Source organism: Armigeres subalbatus, chromosome 2 (genome assembly GCF_024139115.2).
Source record: "Armigeres subalbatus isolate Guangzhou_Male chromosome 2, GZ_Asu_2, whole genome shotgun sequence".
Classification (NCBI taxonomy): Eukaryota; Metazoa; Arthropoda; class Insecta; order Diptera; family Culicidae; genus Armigeres; species Armigeres subalbatus.
This window is the reverse complement of record NC_085140.1, coordinates 230456371-230480127: the sequence shown is the minus strand read 5'-3', so window position 1 is coordinate 230480127 and position 23757 is coordinate 230456371. Positions and strand designations below refer to the sequence as shown.

At 39.9% G+C, this 23757-nt stretch overlaps 2 protein-coding genes across 2 annotated transcripts in view; one reads left to right on the top strand and one right to left on the bottom strand.

The window, feature by feature from the left end:
- Positions 1 to 23757, top strand: part of LOC134211864 (DNA mismatch repair protein spellchecker 1) — an 81142-nt gene that overhangs the window by 30283 nt on the left and 27102 nt on the right. The window lies entirely within an intron of this gene.
- Positions 10153 to 13891, bottom strand: LOC134211862 (uncharacterized). The gene is made up of 6 exons (XM_062689187.1): positions 13669 to 13891; positions 13429 to 13610; positions 11821 to 13175; positions 10879 to 10975; positions 10564 to 10817; positions 10153 to 10300 (listed from the first exon to the last, which is right to left on the bottom strand). Exons 1-6 carry the CDS (start codon positions 13806 to 13808, stop codon positions 10199 to 10201), a joined length of 2130 nt encoding a protein of 709 aa, XP_062545171.1. The 5' UTR covers positions 13809 to 13891; the 3' UTR covers positions 10153 to 10198.

Below are 23757 nucleotides of genomic sequence, written 5' to 3'. Positions count from 1 at the left end.
TAGAGCCTGTACAGTCGTTTCCGATATGTTTTTCTCAGTTTTTTGCCACTTCTTCATTTTCCGTTTATTCCTTCGCCTTTCGATAGGTCTTCCGAAGTTTGCGCTTCGTCATGGCCTATTGGATGCAGTTCAGGACAGTTTGGTGGGCTCATGTCTCTCGGCTCAAAATCCGCAGAATTGGCCAGAATTACCACTCTTGCACGTTTTTAAAGTAGGGCCATGAAACTAAATCAGGAGTAGTGACATGAAAATAAACCAAAAAACAATGGTTTTTGATCGTGCGATCTTAAAAACGACAAAAGCCGAAACCATCCTAGAATGGACCAAAAATCGAACTCGCCATCTCCGGATTGGAAATCCTACACCTTTGCACGCAAGGCTAACTGTAGACACTACCCTCGAGAAGATAATATTATTTGAAAAATATTGGCCAGATTCAGAATGATATCTATCGTTTTGTAAAATGGAACTTGAAATTTCGGAACATCTGCTTTGCAGCTGTGATGTATTGTACAAGTGTAGGGTATGATGGGGCAAGATGGGTCGCCTAAGGCGAACCCTGAATCCCTCAAAACAGAAACATTTCAATTCAACTTTTCAACGTGGATCTATAAAAATGGCTCATACTCTGTAAGCCTGGGGTATGAAATAATAAAAATTCCACTTTTTTATTCTTTTTGAGTCATTAAAGTAAAAGTCTATTTTTCTGTCAATCAAAAAATACGGGGTAAGTTGGGTCAAACAGCGGGGCAAGATGGGTCACCTTTAGAATCTGCAATTAATATTGATCTTATTCACAATATTAAATTACACACAGCTAGATAGGTTTATTGTCAATGATGTTATTAACTTGTTGTGGGAGGGTTGTTCGTGGGTTGAGTTTCCCTTCTGGCCTGCCTACGTTGTGTACTTCTCAAAGAATCGAGGTGATGTTCTTTCCCGTCTCCAGATCAATGTTTGTCCACCTTTAAAGCGATGTCCGTCCACAGACACTTTCTTCCAATTAAGCACAACACACTGATCAGCAATTGAACTCCACTTTTATTAAGCCCCGATTAATTTTACGTAAAGCAAAACAATTTTCATTATTCAATAAGAGACCTCACGCGCGTACACTGTACCGTCTTTATTGACTATCGGTTGACTACTGGTTGTGCGGTTCATAATGACCGATGTACGTAAGATATGTGGTCAGTGTTTATTTGATACATTGTGTTTGTGAGTGTCTTTTTGGTGGAATGTATAATAGTTAATTATTAGGGTGACCGTTTTAAAAATATAAGTTTACATACGATTAATTATTTTAAGCTTATTTCTTAGATCACAAACATTACCGGCCCCCTTGAAACTAGTTTCAATAAAAATTCTACAAAATACAAACATCTAACAATTATACACTAAAACGTTTCTTCTTCGTTGGGTAAAGGACAAATTCTGTTGACTGGACGCTTATATGTACCCTTAGATGTGTAAACCGTAACCACTCGCACCACTCCATCGGCTCCAGGGTGTACCTCGACTATTCTCGCTAAGGGCCACTGAAGAGGAGGTATGTTGTCCTCTCGAAGTATTACGACGCTACCGATGCGGATGGGGCTGACTTGAACATTCTTGCTCGCTGTCTGAAGTCCAGTAAGATATTCTTGACTCCAACGCTGCCAGTACCGTTGGAACATCTGCTGTCGTTGCTGATAGTGGGTCAGGCGGTTCGAGGGTATGGCCATAAGGTCAGGATCGGGGAGAGCATTCATGGGAGACCCGATCAAAAAATGGGCTGGTGTAAGAGCACTGATATCGGCAGGGTCATCTGTTAATGGGGCTAGAGGTCGTGAATTTAGGGCAGCTGTAATTTGTACGAGCAGGGTTGAGAAACTTTCATGTGTAAGTTGGATGGCACCGACTTCCTTTTTCAGGGCTGTCTTAGCGGAGCGGACTGCGGCTTCCCAAAGTCCTCCAAAGTTGGGTGCACGGGGTGGGATAAAATGCCATGAAATTCCTTGCTCTGAAAATTCCGATTCCACAGCCTGTTGACCCGTTTTGCTAGTCAAGCAGTTGTATAATTCATACAATTCATGTTTCGCACCTTGAAAGTTGGTGGCATTATCGGAGTGTATCTCGTTAGGGATTCCATGATGCCCAATGAGCCTTCGGAGTGCAGCAATAAAACCAGCCGTAGAAAGGTCCATAACGAGCTCCAGGTGAATTGCCTTCGTGGAGAAACATACGAACACCGCGATGTAAGTCTTTGGTGGGGCTGCTCGTCGATGACGAGGTTTCAAATAAAAGGGGCCACAGTAGTCCACGCCGGTAATAAGAAATGGTCTAGCCGGGCGTACTTTCGTGGAGGGCAACTGACCCATTGGCTGCTGAATTGGCTTCGGGTTGAATCGGAAACAGCGATGGCATTTTCGAAGAACGGAAGTGACTGCTCTTTTACCGTGAATCGGCCAAAACTCTTGTCTCACTGATGCAAGAGTGGCTTGTTGTCCACCATGATGCACCTGCTGATGATGATAATCAATGATCATTTTAGTGAGGACATGAGACTGGGGAAGAACAGCCGGATGTCTGGTAGTGTAATCTTCTAGAGAGTAACGTAGACGACCACCTACTCTGATTATTTCATCCTTGTCGATGAATGGACACAAAAGTTTCAACGGTGATTTCGAAGGTACTCGATGCATCTTTTTCAATGACCTAATATCCTCTGAGAAGCATTCCTCTTGAACTATGCAGATCAGTTTCATCTTGGCGGCGTTAATATCGCTGGCGGTCAGGAATACGGATGTGTTCCGTTCATTTGGTCGTCTACAGTTGACCAAAAAACGCAAGCAGTGTGCTACCAATCTGATGAGAGGTAGAAAAGACGATCGAAGAGAGAATATGTCGTTCGGTTTCACAGTTGCGGCACTAGGTCGAACTAAAACGCGGGGTTCAAGGTCCGTTGCTGTTGGGATGAGCTCGGTAGATTCACTTTCTATCCATTTTGACGGCGCTTCCTTCAACCATGAAGGTCCATATCTCCAAAGGTTACATTTCATTAAATCGTCGACAGACAACCCTCGGGAAACAAAATCAGCGGGATTTTCTTTGCCTGCCACATGCTGCCATGGATGCCCGTATGTTGTCGTCTGTATGGTGGAAACGCGATTTGCGATAAAAGTTTTCCATGTATTCGGAGGTGCCTTCAACCAATGTAACACGACGGTTGAATCCGACCAGAAATATGCTTGGAACGTATCCAACGAGAGGGCTTGTACCACAGTATGGTATAGGAGAGCAGCTTTTCTTGCTGCGCACAATTCCAGCCTCGGAATGGACAGTCTTTTCAGCGGCGCGACTCGAGATTTCGATGAAAGTAATTCTGTACGCACGTTTCCGTGTTCATCCACAGAGCGAACATATAAGCATGCTCCATAGGCAAGATCCGAAGCGTCCGCGAAGCAATGCAGCTGGACATCTACGTAGTCGTTAACAAAGGCGAATCTTGGAATGCTGAATTGCATCAACATAGGTAAACAGCTATAAAAATCTTCCCATTTCCGCTCTAATTGTATTGGAATCGGTGAATCCCATCCAGATTGCAGCAGAGCTAACTGCTGCATAATAATTTTTGCAGTTATCACTACAGGGGATATCAATCCGAGAGGGTCAAAGAGTCTGGCTATAACAGATAAAACCTTCCTCCTGGTCCATTCACCATCATTATCCTCAATATTGAACAAAAATCGAAGCTGGTCCGCCTTAGGTTCCCAAGTGATTCCCAGCGTCTTCACCTTTTCATCGGGACACAAATCAAAGGTTATTGTGAGGTTTGTTCCCAGTTGATCCTTCGGAACATCTGCCAAGACCTCTGGGCGATTTGAACACCACTTACGAACCGGAAAGCCTCCTTTACTCATCAACGACGATAAATCTTTACGTAGTTCAATTGCCTTGATAATGCTCGTTGCAGTTCCTATATAATCGTCCACGTAAAAATCGTTCTCCAAAGCTAGGCATGCTTGGGAATCCGATGAACCTTCGTCTACCGCTAACTGCTGCAAAGCGCGCGTTGCCAAGAATGAAGACGGTTTCAATCCGTAAGTCACTGTAAGCAACTCGTACACACCAATTGGTTCATCGTTTGTGAATCGAAAGAAGATTCTGAGGCGGATAGTGTCGTCGACGTCATGAAGTACTTGCCTATACATTTTTTCTACGTCGCCCACAAGAGCTACTTCATATTTGCGGAAGCGAATAAGCATGTTGAGAAGATTGTCTTGAATTACTGGTCCTTTTAACAAGACATCGTTGAGAGAATAACCGCTGTCGGAGCACGCCGAAGCGTCGAAAACAACACGCACCTTCGTAGTTATACTGGACTCTTTTAGTACTGCATGATGTGGCAAGTAGAAAACCTTCCGTAATATCCTTTTATCCCTTCCATTAGCCTCCTCATGTACTTCCTCCTCGGATAACCTCCGCATATGACCCATGTCCAGGTATTCCTTCATGAAAGCGCTGTATTGCTCCTTCATTTCTGGGTTTCTTTCCAACCGATATTCTAGCTTCTGGTACCTGGTGAAAGCTACCGTTTTCGAGGCTCCCAGCATTTTATCGAAATTGGGATGCTTCGGTAGCTGAACTATGTACCGACCATTATCTGCTCTTGAATGAGTGCGCTTGAAATCCTCCTCGCAATCAAACTCCTCCTTTGACCAAGCCGGTTGATCACTACAGCTCTCTATTTTCCAGAAATTTTCAAGGAGTTCTTCCAGCTTGCCCGTAGCGGTCACTGTGCAACATCGTACAGGTTTTCTTTGCTGTAAACTAGCATCTCTTCCAGAAACTATCCATCCAAACACCGAGTCCACCAGAATGGGTAGTTGCGGGCCCAAATTAATCCGTTTCATTTCCCGTTCGTATAGAAAACTAAAGAAATGCTCGGCCCCAAGTAACAAATCAATGCAACCGCTCGTGTTGAACTGAGGATCCGCCAGCTGAATATGACTAGGAATTTTCCAATGAGAAACAGGAACAGTTACTGATGGTAGTTCAGAAGTTACCCGCGGCAATATAACGAAGTCCAACCCGACAGAAAAATCCGTGACTCTGGAAGTGATCGTTGTCTTGACTGCATGCTTCGCCATCGTTTCGGCTTGACCAACTCCTGTTATGGGAACGCATATTGTTCGCCGTTTCAGTTTAAGCATTTGGCACATTCGTTCACTCATCACATTCACTTGCGAACCGCTATCCAATAGTGCACGAGCTAGCTGCTTGCCACCATTGTGGCCTCGTACCACTACGACCACTGTGGAGAGAAATACACTAGCACTAGAGATTCCCTGCTTCGCCCCAACGCTGTATGATCCAGCAGTCATCCCATCCTCAGCTTCATCTTGATCTTCTTCCGCTATTTCCGCTGCAATGTGTGCTTTGGCAACGTTATCCTTCCTCCCAGAACTGCCTGCTGAACTACTGCTCTCTGTTCGGTTGTTGTTGCTTCCCCCGCTGCTAGTTTGAAACCCAGGATGAATGAGAGAGTTGTGCCTTTTCCCGCATGATCTGCAGCTGAATTTGGAATTGCAGTAACGCACCCAGTGACCAGTTTTGAAGCAAAATCGAGTTTCTCCTTCAACCCGAAACTTTGGAACTTAGCACATCGAACCAGAAAATGTAGCTCGCCACAGCACTGACACGTTGGATCACTTCTTCCGCTCTCCATGGAAGTATGTACCGTCAATCGCTCACGCTTACTCTGTACCTTGGGTTGTACACTACTGACCTTGCCTGAGTTAGACTGTACAGCTTCCAAAACTCGTGTTCGCTTCTCCAGAAATTCCACTAACGCAACGAAAGATGGCTCCCGTAACGATGCCGCATGATCCTCCCACAGCTGCAGAGTGTGCGTGTCCAGCTTTGAACACATCCAGTGGACAATCATTGCTCCCCAGTGCTCCGTCTTTTCACCAAGCTGCTTCAAAATTTTCAGTCGCTGATCAAATTCATCGACCAACTCATGAATCCGCGAGGCCGACTCCCTATCAATCTTCGGAAATTCCATCAATGCCTGAAGATGTCGCTTTTTGAGTAAGTACTCGTTCGAGTATCGCTTGGTGATAGTCTTCCATGCTATGACGTAGTTATCGTTGGTAATGGTGAGTGACTCAATTAATTTCGCCGCTTCACCCTTCAATGCAGATTTCAAGTAATGAAATTTCTGAACATCACTGAGTTCATTGGAATCATGAATCAGCGACACAAACGTTGACTTGAAAGACAACCACCCCTTAAAGTCTCCATCAAACTCAGGCAATGAAATCTGCGGCAGTCGCACCCCAGTATGTAATCCCAAAGCACTATTGTTCCGTATCGAATTGTCCATGTTTGGTATCGGCGCAGGAGGAGCCAATTTTTCCAAATAAGAGGCCCGAAGTTCATAATACTGCGTCTCAAATTCAGCATACGCGTTGTTTGCCTCCTGCTCGTATTCCCCCTTTCCATCCAATTCATAAATTTCCTCCTGTAGCTCATGGAAATCATCCCAAGTAGCCTCCAATTTGTCCAAGCGTGATTGAACTTGCCCTTGATTAACCGCTGGGTCATATGTTGCCAAAAATTGTAAATGCCGGCGCAAAACAGCAAAAATACGCTCACGCTTCTTAATCTTTTCCTTAATCCCGCCAGCCATACCCACACTATCAGATCAGCAGATCAGGAAAACGTGTCGACGGATCGGAAACGATAGACAAAATACACAGGAAGTACCGCCGATATAACTGTAATGTTAATGGACAGTCACTCACCTGTGACCTGTCCAATTTAGGCCTTGTATAAATATTAAATCGCCAAAACTCCGTCTCCGTCTGCAGACTTATATGGGTAGATCCGTCACCGTTACCGTCGATCCGATAAAGAAAAAAGAATCTTACGCAGCACCACCAAACCTGACTTAATTAGATTGGACAGCTACTAACCTGTAGCCTGTCAACAACAGGCCTTGAATTGAATTTGCTTCCCACACCGCCCAAAATACAAGGATATTTAAAATTGCAGCTCTAAACGCACCCCGCTCTTCCGTTCGATTCAATTATTGCGCTTACCGCCGTGGGCTGCGCCAAACCTTCTGCTCTTCGCTCTGTAGCTACACTCCGTATGATGTCCGATTGATGCCTCCCGTTTGAAGCTATCGTTGTACACCTCCACTAATGTGATGCAGATCTCGTCACAAGATGGCAACGAAATATTTCGTCCTTTTTGCCTCGAATTACTAAAGGTTTATTGTATGCCAAAGTCCATAGAACAGCACAATAAAGTTAATCCAATTATAATCCTTTAGATGAAGTTGTTTTTCGATTCAGCCTTCCTAACTCAACCGCCGTATCCTGGTCACGGCACCAATGTTGTGGGAGGGTTGTTCGTGGGTTGAGTTTCCCTTCTGGCCTGCCTACGTTGTGTACTTCTCAAAGAATCGAGGTGATGTTCTTTTCCCGTCTCCAGATCAATGTTTGTCCACCTTTAAAGCGATGTCCGTCCACAGTCACTTTCTTCCAATTAAGCACAACACACTGATCAACAATTGAACTCCACTTTTATTAAGCCCCGATTAATTTTACGTAAAGCAAAACAATTTTTATTATTCAATAAGAGACCTCACGCGCGTACACTGTACCGTCTTTATTGGCTATCGGTTGACTACTGGTTGTGCGGTTCGTACTGATCGATGTACGTAAGATATGTGGTCAGTGTTTATTTGATACATTGTGTTTGTGAGTGTCTTTTTGGTGGAATGTATAATAGTTAATTATTAGGGTGACCGTTTTAAAAATATAAGTTTAGCAACATACGATTAATTATTTTAAGCTTTTTTCTTAGATCACAAACAAACTAAAAAAGATTTTAATCTTCGGATGAAGAAATGGCTCTACATTTAAAAATGTCTGCAATTTCTTACACAGATAGAAAAATCCACTGAAATTTACGCTAAAGATCATGCACATAAATGGAACGCCATTATTAGCTTAATTCCAAGCGTGATATAGCCTAAATGTATACAATATTTGACGTGAATCGTCAATATTGCTTGCAAGTTGTAACCAAACTTGTTAGGAAGAGGTTCATTTCCGTGTAGAATAGTGTAAATTTCCGCATCTCAAGTTTTACCCGCTGTTTACTTTTCATCATTTTTTTCTGTGATGAAAACAAGCCGTCCGTGTAATACTTTCTTAAAGACAAAATTTATACATTTCTAATTAACAAATTAACATTATTATGCTCAAAAGTAACCTGAAAATGATTAAATCCGCCATAGATAATATGTTTTGAATACGAACTTTGCCCTTCAGTATGTGCTGAACTAGCTTGCCCCATTTGCAAGTTCATGTTAGGATGTCTAATTTTCGATCAAATTTATTTGTTTCAACGCAGTTGGTACAACATCGCCTACATTACTTATGATATTTCCACTATATTAATTAAAATGTTTAAATTTTAGATTGCTCAACACGTTTTATAAGGTACACTGGGGGAAGTGGAAAATGAAAAATCGTTAGTGCATGTTTGAATTAGTGTAAAACCAGTTTAAATGATCTAAATGGGTTCAATCAACATGGGCTATCAAAAACAGTCAATTTTGCACCAACTGTGCGGTAATTCATACCATTTTGGTCGCTTGAAATTTGTGGAAAGAGATTTAAAAATAAGGAGTTGTTTTTCCACTTCACCCAGTGGGATGGGGTAAGTGGAAAACCCATTTTACCTTTATCTTCAATTGTGATGAGTAGTTACATATAACTAAAATCAATACAATAATAATAGATAATAGAAAGTGTGTTTCGCATATGAAACAATGTTGAAAAATATTGTAACTTGCTATACTCTACAAAAATGAAATAATTTTATCATCAAATCGAGTGACAATAAAGTAGAACCAAATTATTCCTTCTACAAAGTCATAATTTCCACATTAAAATGTATACGATGCTCAAAAACGGTCCTGACCTATGTTACCCCGTGACCCATCTTGCTCCGCCTAACCCTAGATATCAATTTCTATATAGTGGCCTTATGCAACCAGAAGAAATTTGGACTGCAAATCCTGGAAAAGTAGTGGGATTTATTAATTCAATTTTGCCGAACTGGGAAAACAGACGCATCTTAGGTGGTTTACTTGACAAATGGTGATCAACCTACAAGATGCTAATAGTTAATACTTTGTGGTATACCCCTGATTACTATTAAGTAATCAGTAATAAATAAGTAATAAATAGTAATAAGGGGTATAACACAAAAGTTCAACTCAATAGACGCAGTGGTTCTATGCTCCAAGAAAAAAAATGTGATTAGAATTTAACTGTTGTATGTACTAACAAGGGCCCTCCTTAGCCGTGCGGTAAGACGCGCGGCTACAAAGCAAGACCATGCTGAGGTTGGCTGGGTTCGATTTCCGGTGCCGGTCTAGGCAATTTTCGGATTGGAAATTGTCTCGACTTCCCTGGGCTTAAAAGTATCATCGTGCTAGCCTCATGATATACGAATGCCAAAATGGTAACCTGGCTTAGAAACCTTGCAATTAATAACTGTGGAAGTGCTTAATGAACACTAAGCTGCGAGGCGGCTCTGTCCCAGTGTGGGGATGTAATGCCAATAAGAAGAATAAGAAGATGTTCTAACAAAATGCTTCGATTATATAAATTGCGTCAGACTCAGATCTACTGCAAGTGTGGCAAAAATGCTTCGATGCCATTTAATTTGTATGTTTCTTCAAATATTTTTATTGCGGTTTTATTATTTTTAATCTGCTGTTTTATATACTTATGAGGAAGCGACAAGTATTCCCGGCTATTGCGCATCTACACACACCTGATACACCCAGTTTTTTTTTACACGGTTTGGTTTTAGTCGCTTAAGACATTCAGCGTCAAAGAAATAATGAGGTAATCCCACGAAAAAATTCACAAAAAATCAAAGCATATTCAAGAGGTAATTGTGAAAGTTCAAGTTAACCGAGAAATTAATTAATTCTAACCGCGTAAAAAACCTGAGTGTAAATGGAAGCTCCATTGTTGAAGTTATTTTTAACTAGCTGCAGTTCAACTTTTTAAGCGAGTACAATATTGCCTACATTGGTATTTGAGCCTTATCCGGAATGGGAACCCGACATTACCCTGTATTTTGGACAGCATTTAATGAATTAATGTTACATTTACAATAATTAATAGAGCACATTTTTTATCTTATCAAATTGGCGTTTCAACCAATTCTTCTTATGATTCTGAACGTCCGCTGGAATCGGAGTTACTGCTATCTCCTGAACCTGCAAAGGAAGATATTTTTAAATTCTTGAGGTAGTTTTTTTTAGGATGATAAGACTTTAAACAGTCAAAAAAAAACTAAGTCATTTAAAGTCCTACTTTTTTTTTAGGGTCGTAACGTCTTGATTAAAGCACTATTTTAATAGCTGTCAAGTTGCCGTCTCAAAGCTTTATCCAGTTGCAAGTATTCTGTTTGTGGTCTCTGGCTGATCATATCATTATTCTTCAATGTATGATGCTGAAAACGACTTGCGAATACACTTACATGTGCTGGTATTTCGTGTTCCTGAAGTATATCGTTGGCTGACGTTTGTTGCAGGTCAGGATTGCGATAGGCTTGTTCTGGTGGTAACTGTCGCTCTTGTGGCTTTGCCACAGGATGCTCCACAACGTGTCCCACATTCAACACTTCTCCGACATCTGTATAGCGTTGCTGCTCGTCTTCAAATTGTTGCATGTCAATATATCCGTGCATAAGATGGACCTGATTTTGATTGAATTCTTCGTTGTTGTTGAGATCTAAAAGCACAAATATTTATTGTATGACTTTTTTAAATTAAGGCGTCATTAATTTTATTACCTTGGACTGTATCAGCTTCTGCTAAGTGGCTACCGTAATGATGCTCTATAGTTTGAACTTGCTGGTTCATGTCGGAAATTTCAGAATATTCAGCATACTACGAAATCAGAGATATAATAAATTATCCAACCGTGGCGTAACATTTCGAAGTAATGTCAGGGCGAATCAGCCATTTTTATCATGTGCATATATTATACAAATAAATATACACTTTCTGTTGTTTGATAATTTACCCAGCAAACACAAGATCGTATATTATTGCGATTACTTGTGGAAAGTGGAGGCCATATATGTGTATGCAATCTAATCGAGGTATTCATTAAAAGCAGTTATAAACTACAGGGAAAGATTGTCGCTTCGATTCCCTTTGTTTTGCTGTCCGCATGGTTAGAAAAAAGTACCTAATATTAGGCACTTTTCACTCAAATCGGGGGTTCAGTGTGGGAACCCAAAATTGAGCATTTTTTCTTGAAATTAGGTAAAATTCACTTTATATTAAGTAAAATATACCTAAATTTAAATAGAAACTAACCAAAAGTTAGGTAAATTTCACTCAACTTTTGTAAACATGAGATTATTTAACGCTGGGTTCCCACACTTTAATGCCCTTGTTGAGTGGTTTTGCTCTTAATTTTATGACAACAAAGGGAAGAGGGAGGAAGATGCAAGAGAAAAAAAGTACCTAAAATTTAGTACTTTTTTCTAACCGTGCGAATCATGTTGGGTACAGAACTGTCAAATCATATGGATTTTCATAAGATGTTTCGGACAGCATGTTCTGTAACGACAGTTATGTTCTTTCTCCGTAGTTTATAACCTAATAGCCGGCCTTATTACGAGCTTTTACCACTTGATAAATAGTTCATTGATGTCAAAGTTCACATTCTAATTTTCACCGGGTTTATGGACTCAATTCAGTATATGTACCTACAAATAACTCACCTGTAATTGTTGCGTATTGCTTACTTCCTGAACCGTATCTTCGGGAAATGGTGCCAATGGCGCGGAATAATATGGGTTTAACGGTCTCAATGTAGTCGTTGTAGTTGGAAATGGAGCCAATGGAGCTGAATAGTACGAATTCAAATTCACTGGCTCTGTATTTCTGGGTGTAGTGGACGTAGTAGTAGTAGTAATTTCTATTGCTGCTGTTGTAGTCTGATCAGCTAACGTAGGCTCAGTTCCAAATGAATAATAGCCCATTCCCGGCTCCGATTCGACAGGTTCTTCGTAAATGTAATCGTCTGCTGGATGGCCCTGATCTCCACGAGGTTCTTTCTCGCCTTTCCCAGAGTTAACAGTTTCATACGTAAGTTTTACATGCTCCCTATTGCTCGTCATGCCCATGAAATGTGTTTCTTCGGTTTTGTTATCCTCCAGCTGATTCATATGCTTATCTAATTCCACTCGGACTTGTTGATATAAGTCTTCATAGTTCATCGGCGGTTTTTTGTGTGGCAACATAGACATAATACCGGTTGTTGTTGTTGGTGGTGGTGTTGTGGTACTAGTAGTAGTTGTTGTCGTTGTCGTTGGAATCTCAGTAGTTGTCGAAGCTTTGACTATGGTTCTATTGCGTACCAGTGACATAACGTTATTTCTGGATGACGTTGACCTGTTTTCGATAAACTGTAAATCGAACTTCTGCTGCTGATCATAGGTACTGCCGTAGAACTCATCGTTGTTGATATTTGACTGAAATGACGATAATGGCTTTGTCGTAGATGTTTTAATTAGTTTACTTTGTTCAACTGGACGCGAAGTTTCGATCGAAATCGGAGTATGTATTTCTATATTTTCGATCTGCTGATCAAATGCATTCAATTTTTCATTATCGAACGTTACTGGGGGCAAACTTTGTATATACGATGAATGTTGGGTATCATCCGGATCGGCTACTTCTTCGTGAGGTTGCATCAATCTTACGTATTCGTATTGATTAGTATTGGCATTGTATACCACACCATGACCAGCTTGTTGTTCAAGTTCAGCTTGATGAACATGTTCTTGTTGTTGCTGCTGCATTTGCGATTGCAAGTTGTCAAAATGTTTACCAGTCTGTAAATCGGTAGATTCTATAAATTCGTGAGATTTGTGTACTCTGTTTAACTCAGTTGCAGCTTGCTCAATGAAGAAATTAGGGTTCGCTAGCTCCTGCTGCGTTCGACGTCCTTGTTCTATATCATCGATCAGTTGGCGTGACATTCGTTCTGTTTCCTCATTAACAAATTGTTGCTGATTACCGAAATAACTATCCCATGTGTATCCGACTGGTACATGGTAGAGTTCATAATTCACTAAAATCGAAACACGCATGCTTGAGCTTGTTTAGTGGAATTTCTCCAACTTCATATAAGACGAGTTATTACTATTCCATTAATTTCACAACTTGAGTGTCACTTTACGTATTCCGAAGTCAAGCCAAGAACGACGCACTAAAAACGGCTTTACTGTTGGAGTCGGAATGCGTATATGTCAAGTTATAATCAAGTAGTAAAAATCGATGAAATAGTACTAATTTGTCTTGAAGACAGGTCTCTTATGTATTACCTGGCATAAACATAGTTGACATGGTTTGTTGCTGCATTCGCATCATCTCATTGTACTGCGCCACCATATGATTGTAGTTTTGGCGAAACATTTCCGCAAATGCATTCACTTCGTTCGGGTGCTGGTCGGACCAGAGAGTATGATGGACAGGAAACGCTTGAAGTCGTGCATCGCGAGACTGACTGCAGCATCAAAATATAATATCATCTAGTCAACTAATCCACATGATGGATAATTTACCTTGTAGCGTGATCCTGCGTTGAACTTGAGTGAAATTCTCGAAATTCGTAAATTTGCTGTTTCAACTGGCCTGGTCGTGCCCAAATGCTGGTGAAATACAGCCCTATGACCACGAATCCAAAAATATTTGCCAGTCCCATTTTGGACTGTAACAATTGGTAACGTAGAATCAGTGAAATAATCTGTCTCAACTGAGGTGATCTTCTACACTACACGCTGTGAGTAGAAAACTGATTTTGTATTTCCATGAACGTGATTCATGAGTATATAGGTCAAGAAGGCTATCACTTAGCTACAAAACGTTGCTATTGATGCGTACTCACGATTACTCACAAACAGATAGATGCAACATTTTCAAACTGGCATCTTTTGCATTATTGTCGAATATTTTGAAATGTTCGATGAAATACAGTTCGAATCAGATTCAATTTTAAAGGAGTATGGGCTTGCGGGAGATATGCGTGAAGATAAGCAGCGTGACTCTGGAAAATGCCAACTGCTTTACGCTTGCCGAGCAGCATATGACCGTGCACGCACCATATTTTGCGCAGTTAAGGAAATGCAAAATTTAACCAACTCGTACAACTTTTAGAAGGTAACTATCTATCAGCAAGAAATAGTATCCATGCTGTAGTATTATCATTATATTATTAATAACGGGCTTATTGGTCATATGGCTACCGCTTCTGCCTCATACGCAAGAGGTCGTGGGATCAATCCTCCTACTTTGTATCTTTCATATATTTCTCATGTTCTAGCAATCGTTAGAACTGGAAATGGGCTTTCATACCGTTTCCATCTTCTATCCCTATATCTACAACTTGATTAGTTCTAGCAGGCAACTGTTAGAATACGAAATGAGCGAAAAAGCTCGTTTCGACATCCAATTAGAATATACCATCCTTTCATTACTATCACATTGGCAACCCGTTAACCAAGACGAACCTCTGCCATAAAGTCTGGGGGTACTCTAATAAAATTCCGCATGGACTCGTGGCGAGTGCAGAGGTGTTCTTGGCTTGCAGTGGGCGAGTCATTGCATCATCAATTCCTTCCCATCCCCGAAAGATCGTGAAGGCGTGGCCAGTTATCGATCATTTTAAAATACTAGAGCTCTCGGACTGTGCACATTGAGGTTGGAGAGTAAATCCCATGCTTCCATCCATTGGTTCCCTGTGCAATTGCGATTGTTCGGTCAATCACGGAGTAGCAACTACGAAATGCACGGTCATCATGCTCATGCTCATGTAGTATTATTATCATATTATTGTTTGATAACTATAGTTTGTACGAAAATGAAAAATAAATACAGGGCTGGTAGCTTTATTTGTATTCAATTTTACAATTTAAGCCTTAATTAAATATCCTGACTAACTATCTATCAGAAAGTATTTGTGTTAGGAGCGGCAAGTATTCGGCAAAACTTTTTCGAAGATTGGAGCGAGAGAGGCGAACATCTAATTCAGTAGCACATTGATTGAAGATACTTAGCTGACGACGAGGCGCATTTAGGTTCAAAAGCGAGAGCAAATGTGAGCAATCAATTCTCGATTTTAGTAGGTCGGAGATAAATTAAGCTCTGGATACATCACGACGCTCAATCAACAACTCTAACCCGATGAACTTGCAGTGGTCATAGTAACTTGGTAGGTTGTTTGGATCATGCCAGTGGAGATGGATCAAGTCAAGTCAAGTCTAACCGAACATTTGTCTTGATCCATTTAGTGCCATACGATTTATCTCACACCATTTGATGAACACGTCGAGCTGAGTTTGAGCACAGATTAATCACTACGTGAAATTAATTAGCCGGAAAATGTATTCTTAGAGGAATCGATTAAAGTTCATATGAATGAAACGCAAGAACGACGACGGAATAATCAGTATACCACTCACACGTAGCAGAAGAGTTGCCAGTTTTTAACCTCCGTTCCCATGGTGGCTGTAGAGTTCTATCAAAATTTGTGCCTTCCAACATTCATGGGATTGTTTCAACAAGACAAGAAATTTTTTGGCATTCCTTCATCGTTTCATTAGGGAATTAAAACAAGGGTTAGACAAAAAAGTTCAGATAGGCAAAAATTTGTCGAAATTCAAATCACCATAACTTTGCTTATAATAACTCGGTTTTAATATAACCGGGGCGAGACCATCGGACGCAGAAACGATTGGAATAGGAAGAGTGGGATTGCTAATTTCCTATTGTTAAAATTTCGTGGATAAAGGGCGGGCTCTTGTCCCCATCAATTGGTTCAATCAGGGAAACGAGGGCTTGATTATATTAATCCCGATCAGAATGACTCGCGCGCCGGAAAACAGCTTTCTTGTATTCAAGCCCGTTAGACCCGCCCTTTTGTGATCTGATGTGGGTGTAAATATTATGGGCACTCATAACGATTAATCAAGGGGTGGGGCTAATGGGATTATTTCAATAGATACAAGAAAGCTGCTCTCTGGCGCGCGCGAGCCGTTTTGATCGGGATTCCGCAGAGAGCGGACCAATTCTGAATTTGGTTATGAAATGTTAGTTATTCAAAATGCGTATTTTTATAGGGGTAACATCAGAAACTTAGCCCAAGACGAAGTTATTTTTTCATATTACAAAACATTATCGCTTGGCATCTGTCGGTTCGACCGACGGTCGCCGATGGGTGGTTGCTGTAAACAATTTTCACTAAGGTGGCGTCTTCATCGATTTGGCTGTCGTCGGCGGAAAGTGAACTTTCTGGCAAGAATCTTTGGTATTGTTTCTATTAGTCATTGTAAATGAAATCGATTTATTTCGGTCCACCATTTTATACAAAACAAAGTTGATCCGACATGAACTTTCTTTGGCGACGACTTACAGTTGCCTTCGGTAACAAAATCGCAAGCGCACGTTGGAGAGAGATCATGCAACAAACTTTTGGCAGCAAAATAAATTTTATCACAAGATTCTGGTTTTGTTTTGTTGCTGTTATGGATTGAAAAATCGTATTGTTGGAAATATATCGGATCTTTGCTGGACCATTATTTTACACAAGAAAAGGTAGATCCGTTCCCTTCAAAGTGCAAAATTATTCATTTGGCGACGACAGAAAGTTGCGCTTCGGTAGCAGAATCATAAGCGGAAAACGGAGAGTGATTATGTAATAAATTTGAATGTCTCCGATTTTCGCAATGGCTAAGTGTACCCCAATATAGGAAAGACAGACTTAGTCCTACGTCAAAAATGTATTTTCAACACTCTATCGATGGTACAAACAATAAACCCGGAATATCTCCGGTCCCCGTGAGTCGATTTTACAATTAGGATGAAGGCGAAAACCGAGAAGAGTTTCTGCGTCCGATGGTCCCGGTTTCATTGAAATCGAATTATTGCAAGTAAAGTTATGCTGATTTGAATTTCGACAAAAGTTTGCCTATTTCAACTTTTTTGTCTATCTCCTGTATAATCAATTTTATGTAAAACACTGTCCTTGAACCTAGGGGCTTGATGTTGATATTTCAAAAGGAAAAGTGTCAAAAGGAAAAAGAAAATTAAGCATTGATTTTCATTCTCGTTTATAAGAATAACGTTATCATAATGTTCACAAACTCTGTAAAGAAACTTTTATCACATCTTACTTGAATAAGGGCAACAGTTATACCACAGACAAACAGACATAACACATTGAACATTCACTCATCGAATTCATCGTCATTTAAACACTAACGACATCTGTTGATTTCAGTTAGTTGGACAAATCACGAATCAGATGGCGGTAGTGAGCAGATGTCAAACTCGATGCCACTAGTGACCGATTGGCCAACTAATGATTATTTGAATTGTCGGTTTATTGCAATAGTTACTGTTAATATGTCGGTTTATTGCAATAGTTACTAAAATTAATCTATTACAAGCCCTACTAGAATGATCTCATTATATCTTTATTCAAAAATGTTACATGGAGATGGCAACAACCACCCGTTGTCAACATAGACTGCTATTAAGTACTGAATGTCCGCTCCAAAAAGCAAAAAAAAAATATTTAGGGGGAGATCCCCCAGCGCCGGACACCTCCCAATACCGGACACTTCTAAAAACAAAACTTGCAAAGATCCCTCCATCATCTAATGTAGTACAAAAGAAAGCTATAGAAAAGTCCTTTACCTGCATGGAATATCAGATCTTTATGTTGTAAACTTTGTACAAAATTTGAAATTGAACAAAATTGTTAAAAAATTTCATGTTTCGCCTTATTTTAGAAGGTTTGAATCAACAATATTAAAATTAATCGAATGCATTCTGATTAAGTTGAGATAGTCATTATTAGTCATATATTAAATACCGATCATAATTTGTTAGATATATAATTTGTTTATTTGTTTATTTATTAAAATAATTCAACTGACAATGAATGTCTAAATGAATATTAGTTAAACTAATTGTTTACGGTCAGCAGTACGGGAAAACTCTAGTAACCGATGACGAAGAATTCGTTGAAGCGGCGACTGATGGATCGAATTGGTTCGTGTAGTGCATATTTGCTAGTCTGTGGTTCTAGAAGCAAGTTCTAGAAGACGTTGACGAAGAGGTCTTTCAGGTGCATATAGATTAAACTGCGACAGTAGTGCTGGACAATCGATGAGACCCGTGAGCAGCTTCCCAGCAAACGTAGCTTGAGCGGCGATCCGTCTAAACTCTAGTGGTTCGATGCTAATCAACCGGCACCGCTCCTCGTACGGTGGCAAGTTCGTCGGATTACGCCACCTTAGGGATCGAAGAGCGTATCTTAGAAACTTCCGTTGAACGGCTTCGATTCTAGCGATCCATGTGGTCTGGAAAGGGCACCAAACAACAGCGGATGATTCCAGTATTGATCGTACAAGGGAACAGTACAGTGATCTAAAGAATAACGGATCACGGAGCTCGCCGGCAATTTTGAAAATAAAACCTAATTGACGATTAGCTCGGGCTACAATGACATCGTAGTGAGGTCTGTATGTCAGTATGTCAGTCTTGTTAAACTTACTTCAATTCAATTGTTTTTTCTTGCTGAAGTATCAGAAAGCCACGAAAATAAGCAGAAACAAAAATAGTTAGGTATATTGTTAGGCGTAGCTCGAATATTGATTCCCTGATCATATGTTATGTGTATGGTATACAAGTAAACATAATACGGATAATTGGAGAGTTTTTCGATAAATGGCGCATGTGTCCGGCACTGGGGGATCTCCCCCTACATTTAAGTATTCGGAAAAGATCTTCATAAATGTTGAGCTTCCATTGTTTGGCCGGTTTATATTCTAAGATTCTTTGGGAAGACAAATCTAGGACCTTTTTTCAAATGGGCGTAGTTCATTTTGACCTTGATTATTGGAACGGCGATTGTGCTCTTCATTCGAGCTATTTTGGTGGAATTTTGTGTCCAACAGAAAGAATAGATTCCGATTTATCTGGTAGTAACGTCAGTTGTACGAAATACGCTGAATTGGGAGAGTATTTGCCGTTTCAAATTTCAAGGTCAAATACAGTTACGCCTGTTTGAAAAAAGTTCTATAATCATCATCATCATTTAATGTGTCGGTATGATCACAATACGAACCCAGGCCTAGTGAGCAACGTATCCTAGGTCGTCTGCTATTGTTGTGTATCACATGTAGAGCCCAGCCTTGATAACAGTCTATTAAGATTACAACTGGCCAACCCTCAAAAAGACCCTGATCGGTGTTTGTGCCATTCTCGTATATTAGATATACTTAAAAAAATGAGTGATATTTTCTTAGCGTGTTTTTTGTATATAAATTGTATTTTGGCCATAACTTTTGATCCCATAGTTCGATGTGGCCAATTTTCAATAGAAAACAATGAAACAGGATTTCCCGTCTAATGCAAACAAATCTGATCAAGATAAGTGCCTAAAAGATGAGTGAGTTTAATTTTGTTGTGTTCGATTAGATTAGATTAGATTAGATTAGAAAAGATGAGTGAGTTTAATTTTGCGCACATACGTACACACACGCACACACACTCACAGACAGACATCATCTCAATTCGTCGAGCTGAGTCGATTGGTATCTAACACTATGGGTCTCCGGACCATCTATCACAAAATCGTCTTGAAAGTGAATACATAGCCTGTTCGTTACACCTTGGTGTACGAGAAAGGCAAAAATCTATTTTATGAAAAAATTATAAAACTGTTGAAAACAATCAAGTAACCATTGACAATCAATCACTTTTTTATTGGTTTCCACTAATTTTAACTATGTACTGTTGTTCTAGCAGATTATATGACAAATTGCGGAATATCGTTCCGCGGAATTCCATTCGGCGGAGTCCTACTATACGGAAACCCATTTCCCGGAGTGTGCTATTCCGCGGAATGGTGTATTTCGCGGAAATTACCCATTTTGGGGAATGACAATTCCCGGAATAACCCATTTTGCCGAAAAAAAAATTACTATTATTTTGAATATATAATCAGAAAAGATTACTACACCCAGGTTTTTTTTATGCGGTTGGAGTTAATTAATTTCTCGGTTAACCTGAACTTTCACAGCTTTTTAAATACCCCCTGAATTTTCTTTGATTTTTTATGAATTTTTTCGTGGGGTTAACTCATTGTTTCATTGACGCTGAAGGTCTTAAACGACTAAAACAAAATCGCGTAAAAAAAACCTGGGTGTATTAGTATATTTTTTTCCTTTTTTAGAGCGACTTGCTCGTCTCTATACTATTAGCATACTTCAAACCATAGAATCATCACCATCAGGGAATCAATATTCGAGCAACGCCTAACAATATACTCTTTGTCATCAACAGAGTTTGTTACTGACAAACGCACCTAGCGACAAACCATTATCAGAACCCGAACACAATATGACAAGAATCATTTGCCTTGCATGCTCTGATATCTCCGAAAATATGCTGCTAATTTTGTAATCATTGTTCGATTCTCGAATATTTCCATAAAAGCAGAAACTATGATAACATAAAACCGAAATTTTCACTAGAAATAATGCAAAATAACGGGATGAAAAGTTAGCAACAAGATTGTCTTCTTTTTTGTTGCTGACAAAATTTTTCGGATCTTTGTCATTATTATCTCCGACAAAAACAAAGCTTTGTCGTTGGTTCTCTTTTGTCGCTTGTTTCGCAGGCGCATTCGAAAAAAATTGATTCCCTGATCACCATACATCCTTCTTTGAATGTATAACGTTTTGATATAAATTTTGCTTGCCAACAAATATTGTTCCCTTTGAAATAGAATTGTAGCATGTATGATACATTTGTACAATGTTGTGTAATACAGACCTTATTTTCATTCAATAATCATGTAATGAATAACTAATTTATATAGATTTATATGAAAAAAATCATTAGCATAGCATAGCATAGCAGCATAGCATAGTTACGGTGTACTTCGTAGATTGGACACTAGTGATACTCATGTTTTTCTTTTGAAATCCTTATTCAGATTGCTATCAGAAATCAAGGTGGATGTGATCCTTGATTTCAATCCAGGATAAACATCACAAAAGCATGAGGATTACTACTCCTGGCTACGCCCATATTCACCGTAACTTGGGAGGGGGAGGAAGTGTTGATGTAGTACTTATTTAACGAGAGGCCCCCGACTCAGCGACACCCTCATAAGTACCACGGAGTTGGTTATTGGGGAAGGTATTCGTTGGGTCAGGATTTGCCTGTAGCTGACAATGTGACCGTGGTAGATCTCACACCGTAACACACCACGCAAAGGTGTCTACCCAGCGTTACGGGGATAGATTTATATGAGAAAAATATTCGACAAATACTAGGTATCTATTGAAATCATCTTTCTTGTACATTGTTTAATAATGTACTAGCCATCATATAGATTTATATGAGGAGACTCGTGCCAGTTTTTGCCTTATATCGAGCAAAATTGTGCATTTTAAGATGACAGAATCCAGTTTTTTTTGCTTCATTGCGAGATGACGCGCGCATGTAAGGAAGGCCATTCGAACTATTTTTTAAAATAGCGGGCAAATGCGTGCATTTTAAGAAGGCAGCACCCAATTCAAACATCAAAAGGGGGAAAGCGTGTGCATGTTTTTTTTTATTTACTGGGCAAATGCGTACATTCAAAGAATGCAGCGCCCAGCTTTTACTTAATACCGGGGTGTTCTTTCTAAAATTACGCAGCGCTAAATTTTGATTTTGGACCCTCAAAGGTTTCATATTTTTGTTGTAAAATGCCCAATAGTGGACCCCCTAGTAGCGAAATTTTGCTCTTCCTGGCATAAGGAGTGGAAATTTTCAAAATATTTATTTAGCGTGATATCTAATATCAAGCTCTGCATCTCCTTTTCACGATACTTACATAAAACACTCAAATACTCGACGTTATTCGTTGAAATTAATATTTTAAAGTCTGACTGAATTCGCCCTATAGTAGACCCCCGGGGGTCCATAATAGGAAATTGCTCCCTATAGTCGACATTTCATTTGATTTTTATTTTCCGTTTCGGGACGTTCTTCTTCCCTATTATGGCCCACCAAAATATTCCTATAATGGACACTCTTGTGTTTTTTTATATAGAATTGTAAAAAAATCTTCTAATTTTACTTTCCATAGCATTTCCAATGCATGTAATCAAATCATAGGACTGTAAGGTCCACAAATCATAGGACATAGAGTCCACTATTGGTTGGGTGTCCTCTATTGGGCACTTTACCCTATGCATCGTAACGCTCGGTTTGATCCCCTCCCTTGCCATTCACCGCTATGTAATTTATGAAAGACCCCCGGGAAGACACGAGCATGCAAAAAAGACCAATTTAAGTATTTTTCAATATACAGGTATACCTCGATTATATGGACCCTCGATTATATGGACCCTCGATTATATGGACTTCGATTATATGGACTTTTTACCTCGATTATATGGACATTTTTTTCGCCCATTTTTTTTTTTTTAAGATGTTGAATATTGTAAGTCATATTTTACATTGATGGTACATTTATTATGGTACATTGGGGCAAATAAAGGCCCGTAAGGCATGTTGGATTGTTATATATGCAGATATACTCTGAGTCATATGTTCGATTAACTTGATTGATTTACCATTTTCGCGTTGCAAATTTCATTGTATATAATATAATGATGTAATGATACAATTCTTCAATCCGCAACAGCCACGGCCACGTCCTTACAAATAGGTGGTAAAAAATAATGCATATTTTTGGTGATCTCTGCCATACGAAAACGTGAAGTGAATTGTCAGACTGACAGTATGCGGAGCAAGTGATAAGATGAGATTGCCATATTTAGCTGTTAGATCTTTGCTTCTAACCTTTTTCTGCTTTTGGTGCATGAAATTAAGAATAGAAGGGCGGATGATGCATTAACATCCAGCAAATCGGACCAACTGAGACTGATTTTTTAGGTATATCCACGAAACTAGAAGAGTTTCGTGATATGTACATAAAGTTTCAAATGGTTTTCAAACCTGGCATTATTTCTTCTGGACGAACTTGATAATTATTTGAATGTAAAAAACTGAAAACTCTTCGACCAGTCTTTATGTTTAAATAAATGTTGTCGAATATCCTGGTATTCACATTTATTCAGCACAAGTCTTAAGGATTATACTGACGCTCAACGGTAGGAAAAGAAATTGAATATCTCTAGAATGAAAGGGGGATCCCGGAGCGTAGTTGGCTACACGTTCGCCTTACAAGCGAATGGTCATGGGTTCGATTCCCAGCCCCTCCACAAACCCTTGTCAGTCGCCTGATCCGCAGCCCATACGGTGGCGTTTGGGGTACGCGCCTTACCGGCTGCCTGATGACGACTGACAACTTGTTCTTCTCTAAGGCATTCCTCCAACGTTACCCAGATAAATGGCAAACGAACAATGCAACGATCGTTGGATACTCGACATGGACAAACGGACACAATGGACTCACGATGAGATGGACTGGCAACGACAACAAAAATGAATAATGGAAATCTAAAAATAGATTCTGTGTATTCTGTTCAGCAGAATACCACAGTAGATCTCGGCACAGTAGCGGTTAAGAAACACAGAGTGCCTACCAAATAAAGAAGGGAATAAAATCTCTAGAGTGTTCTTGT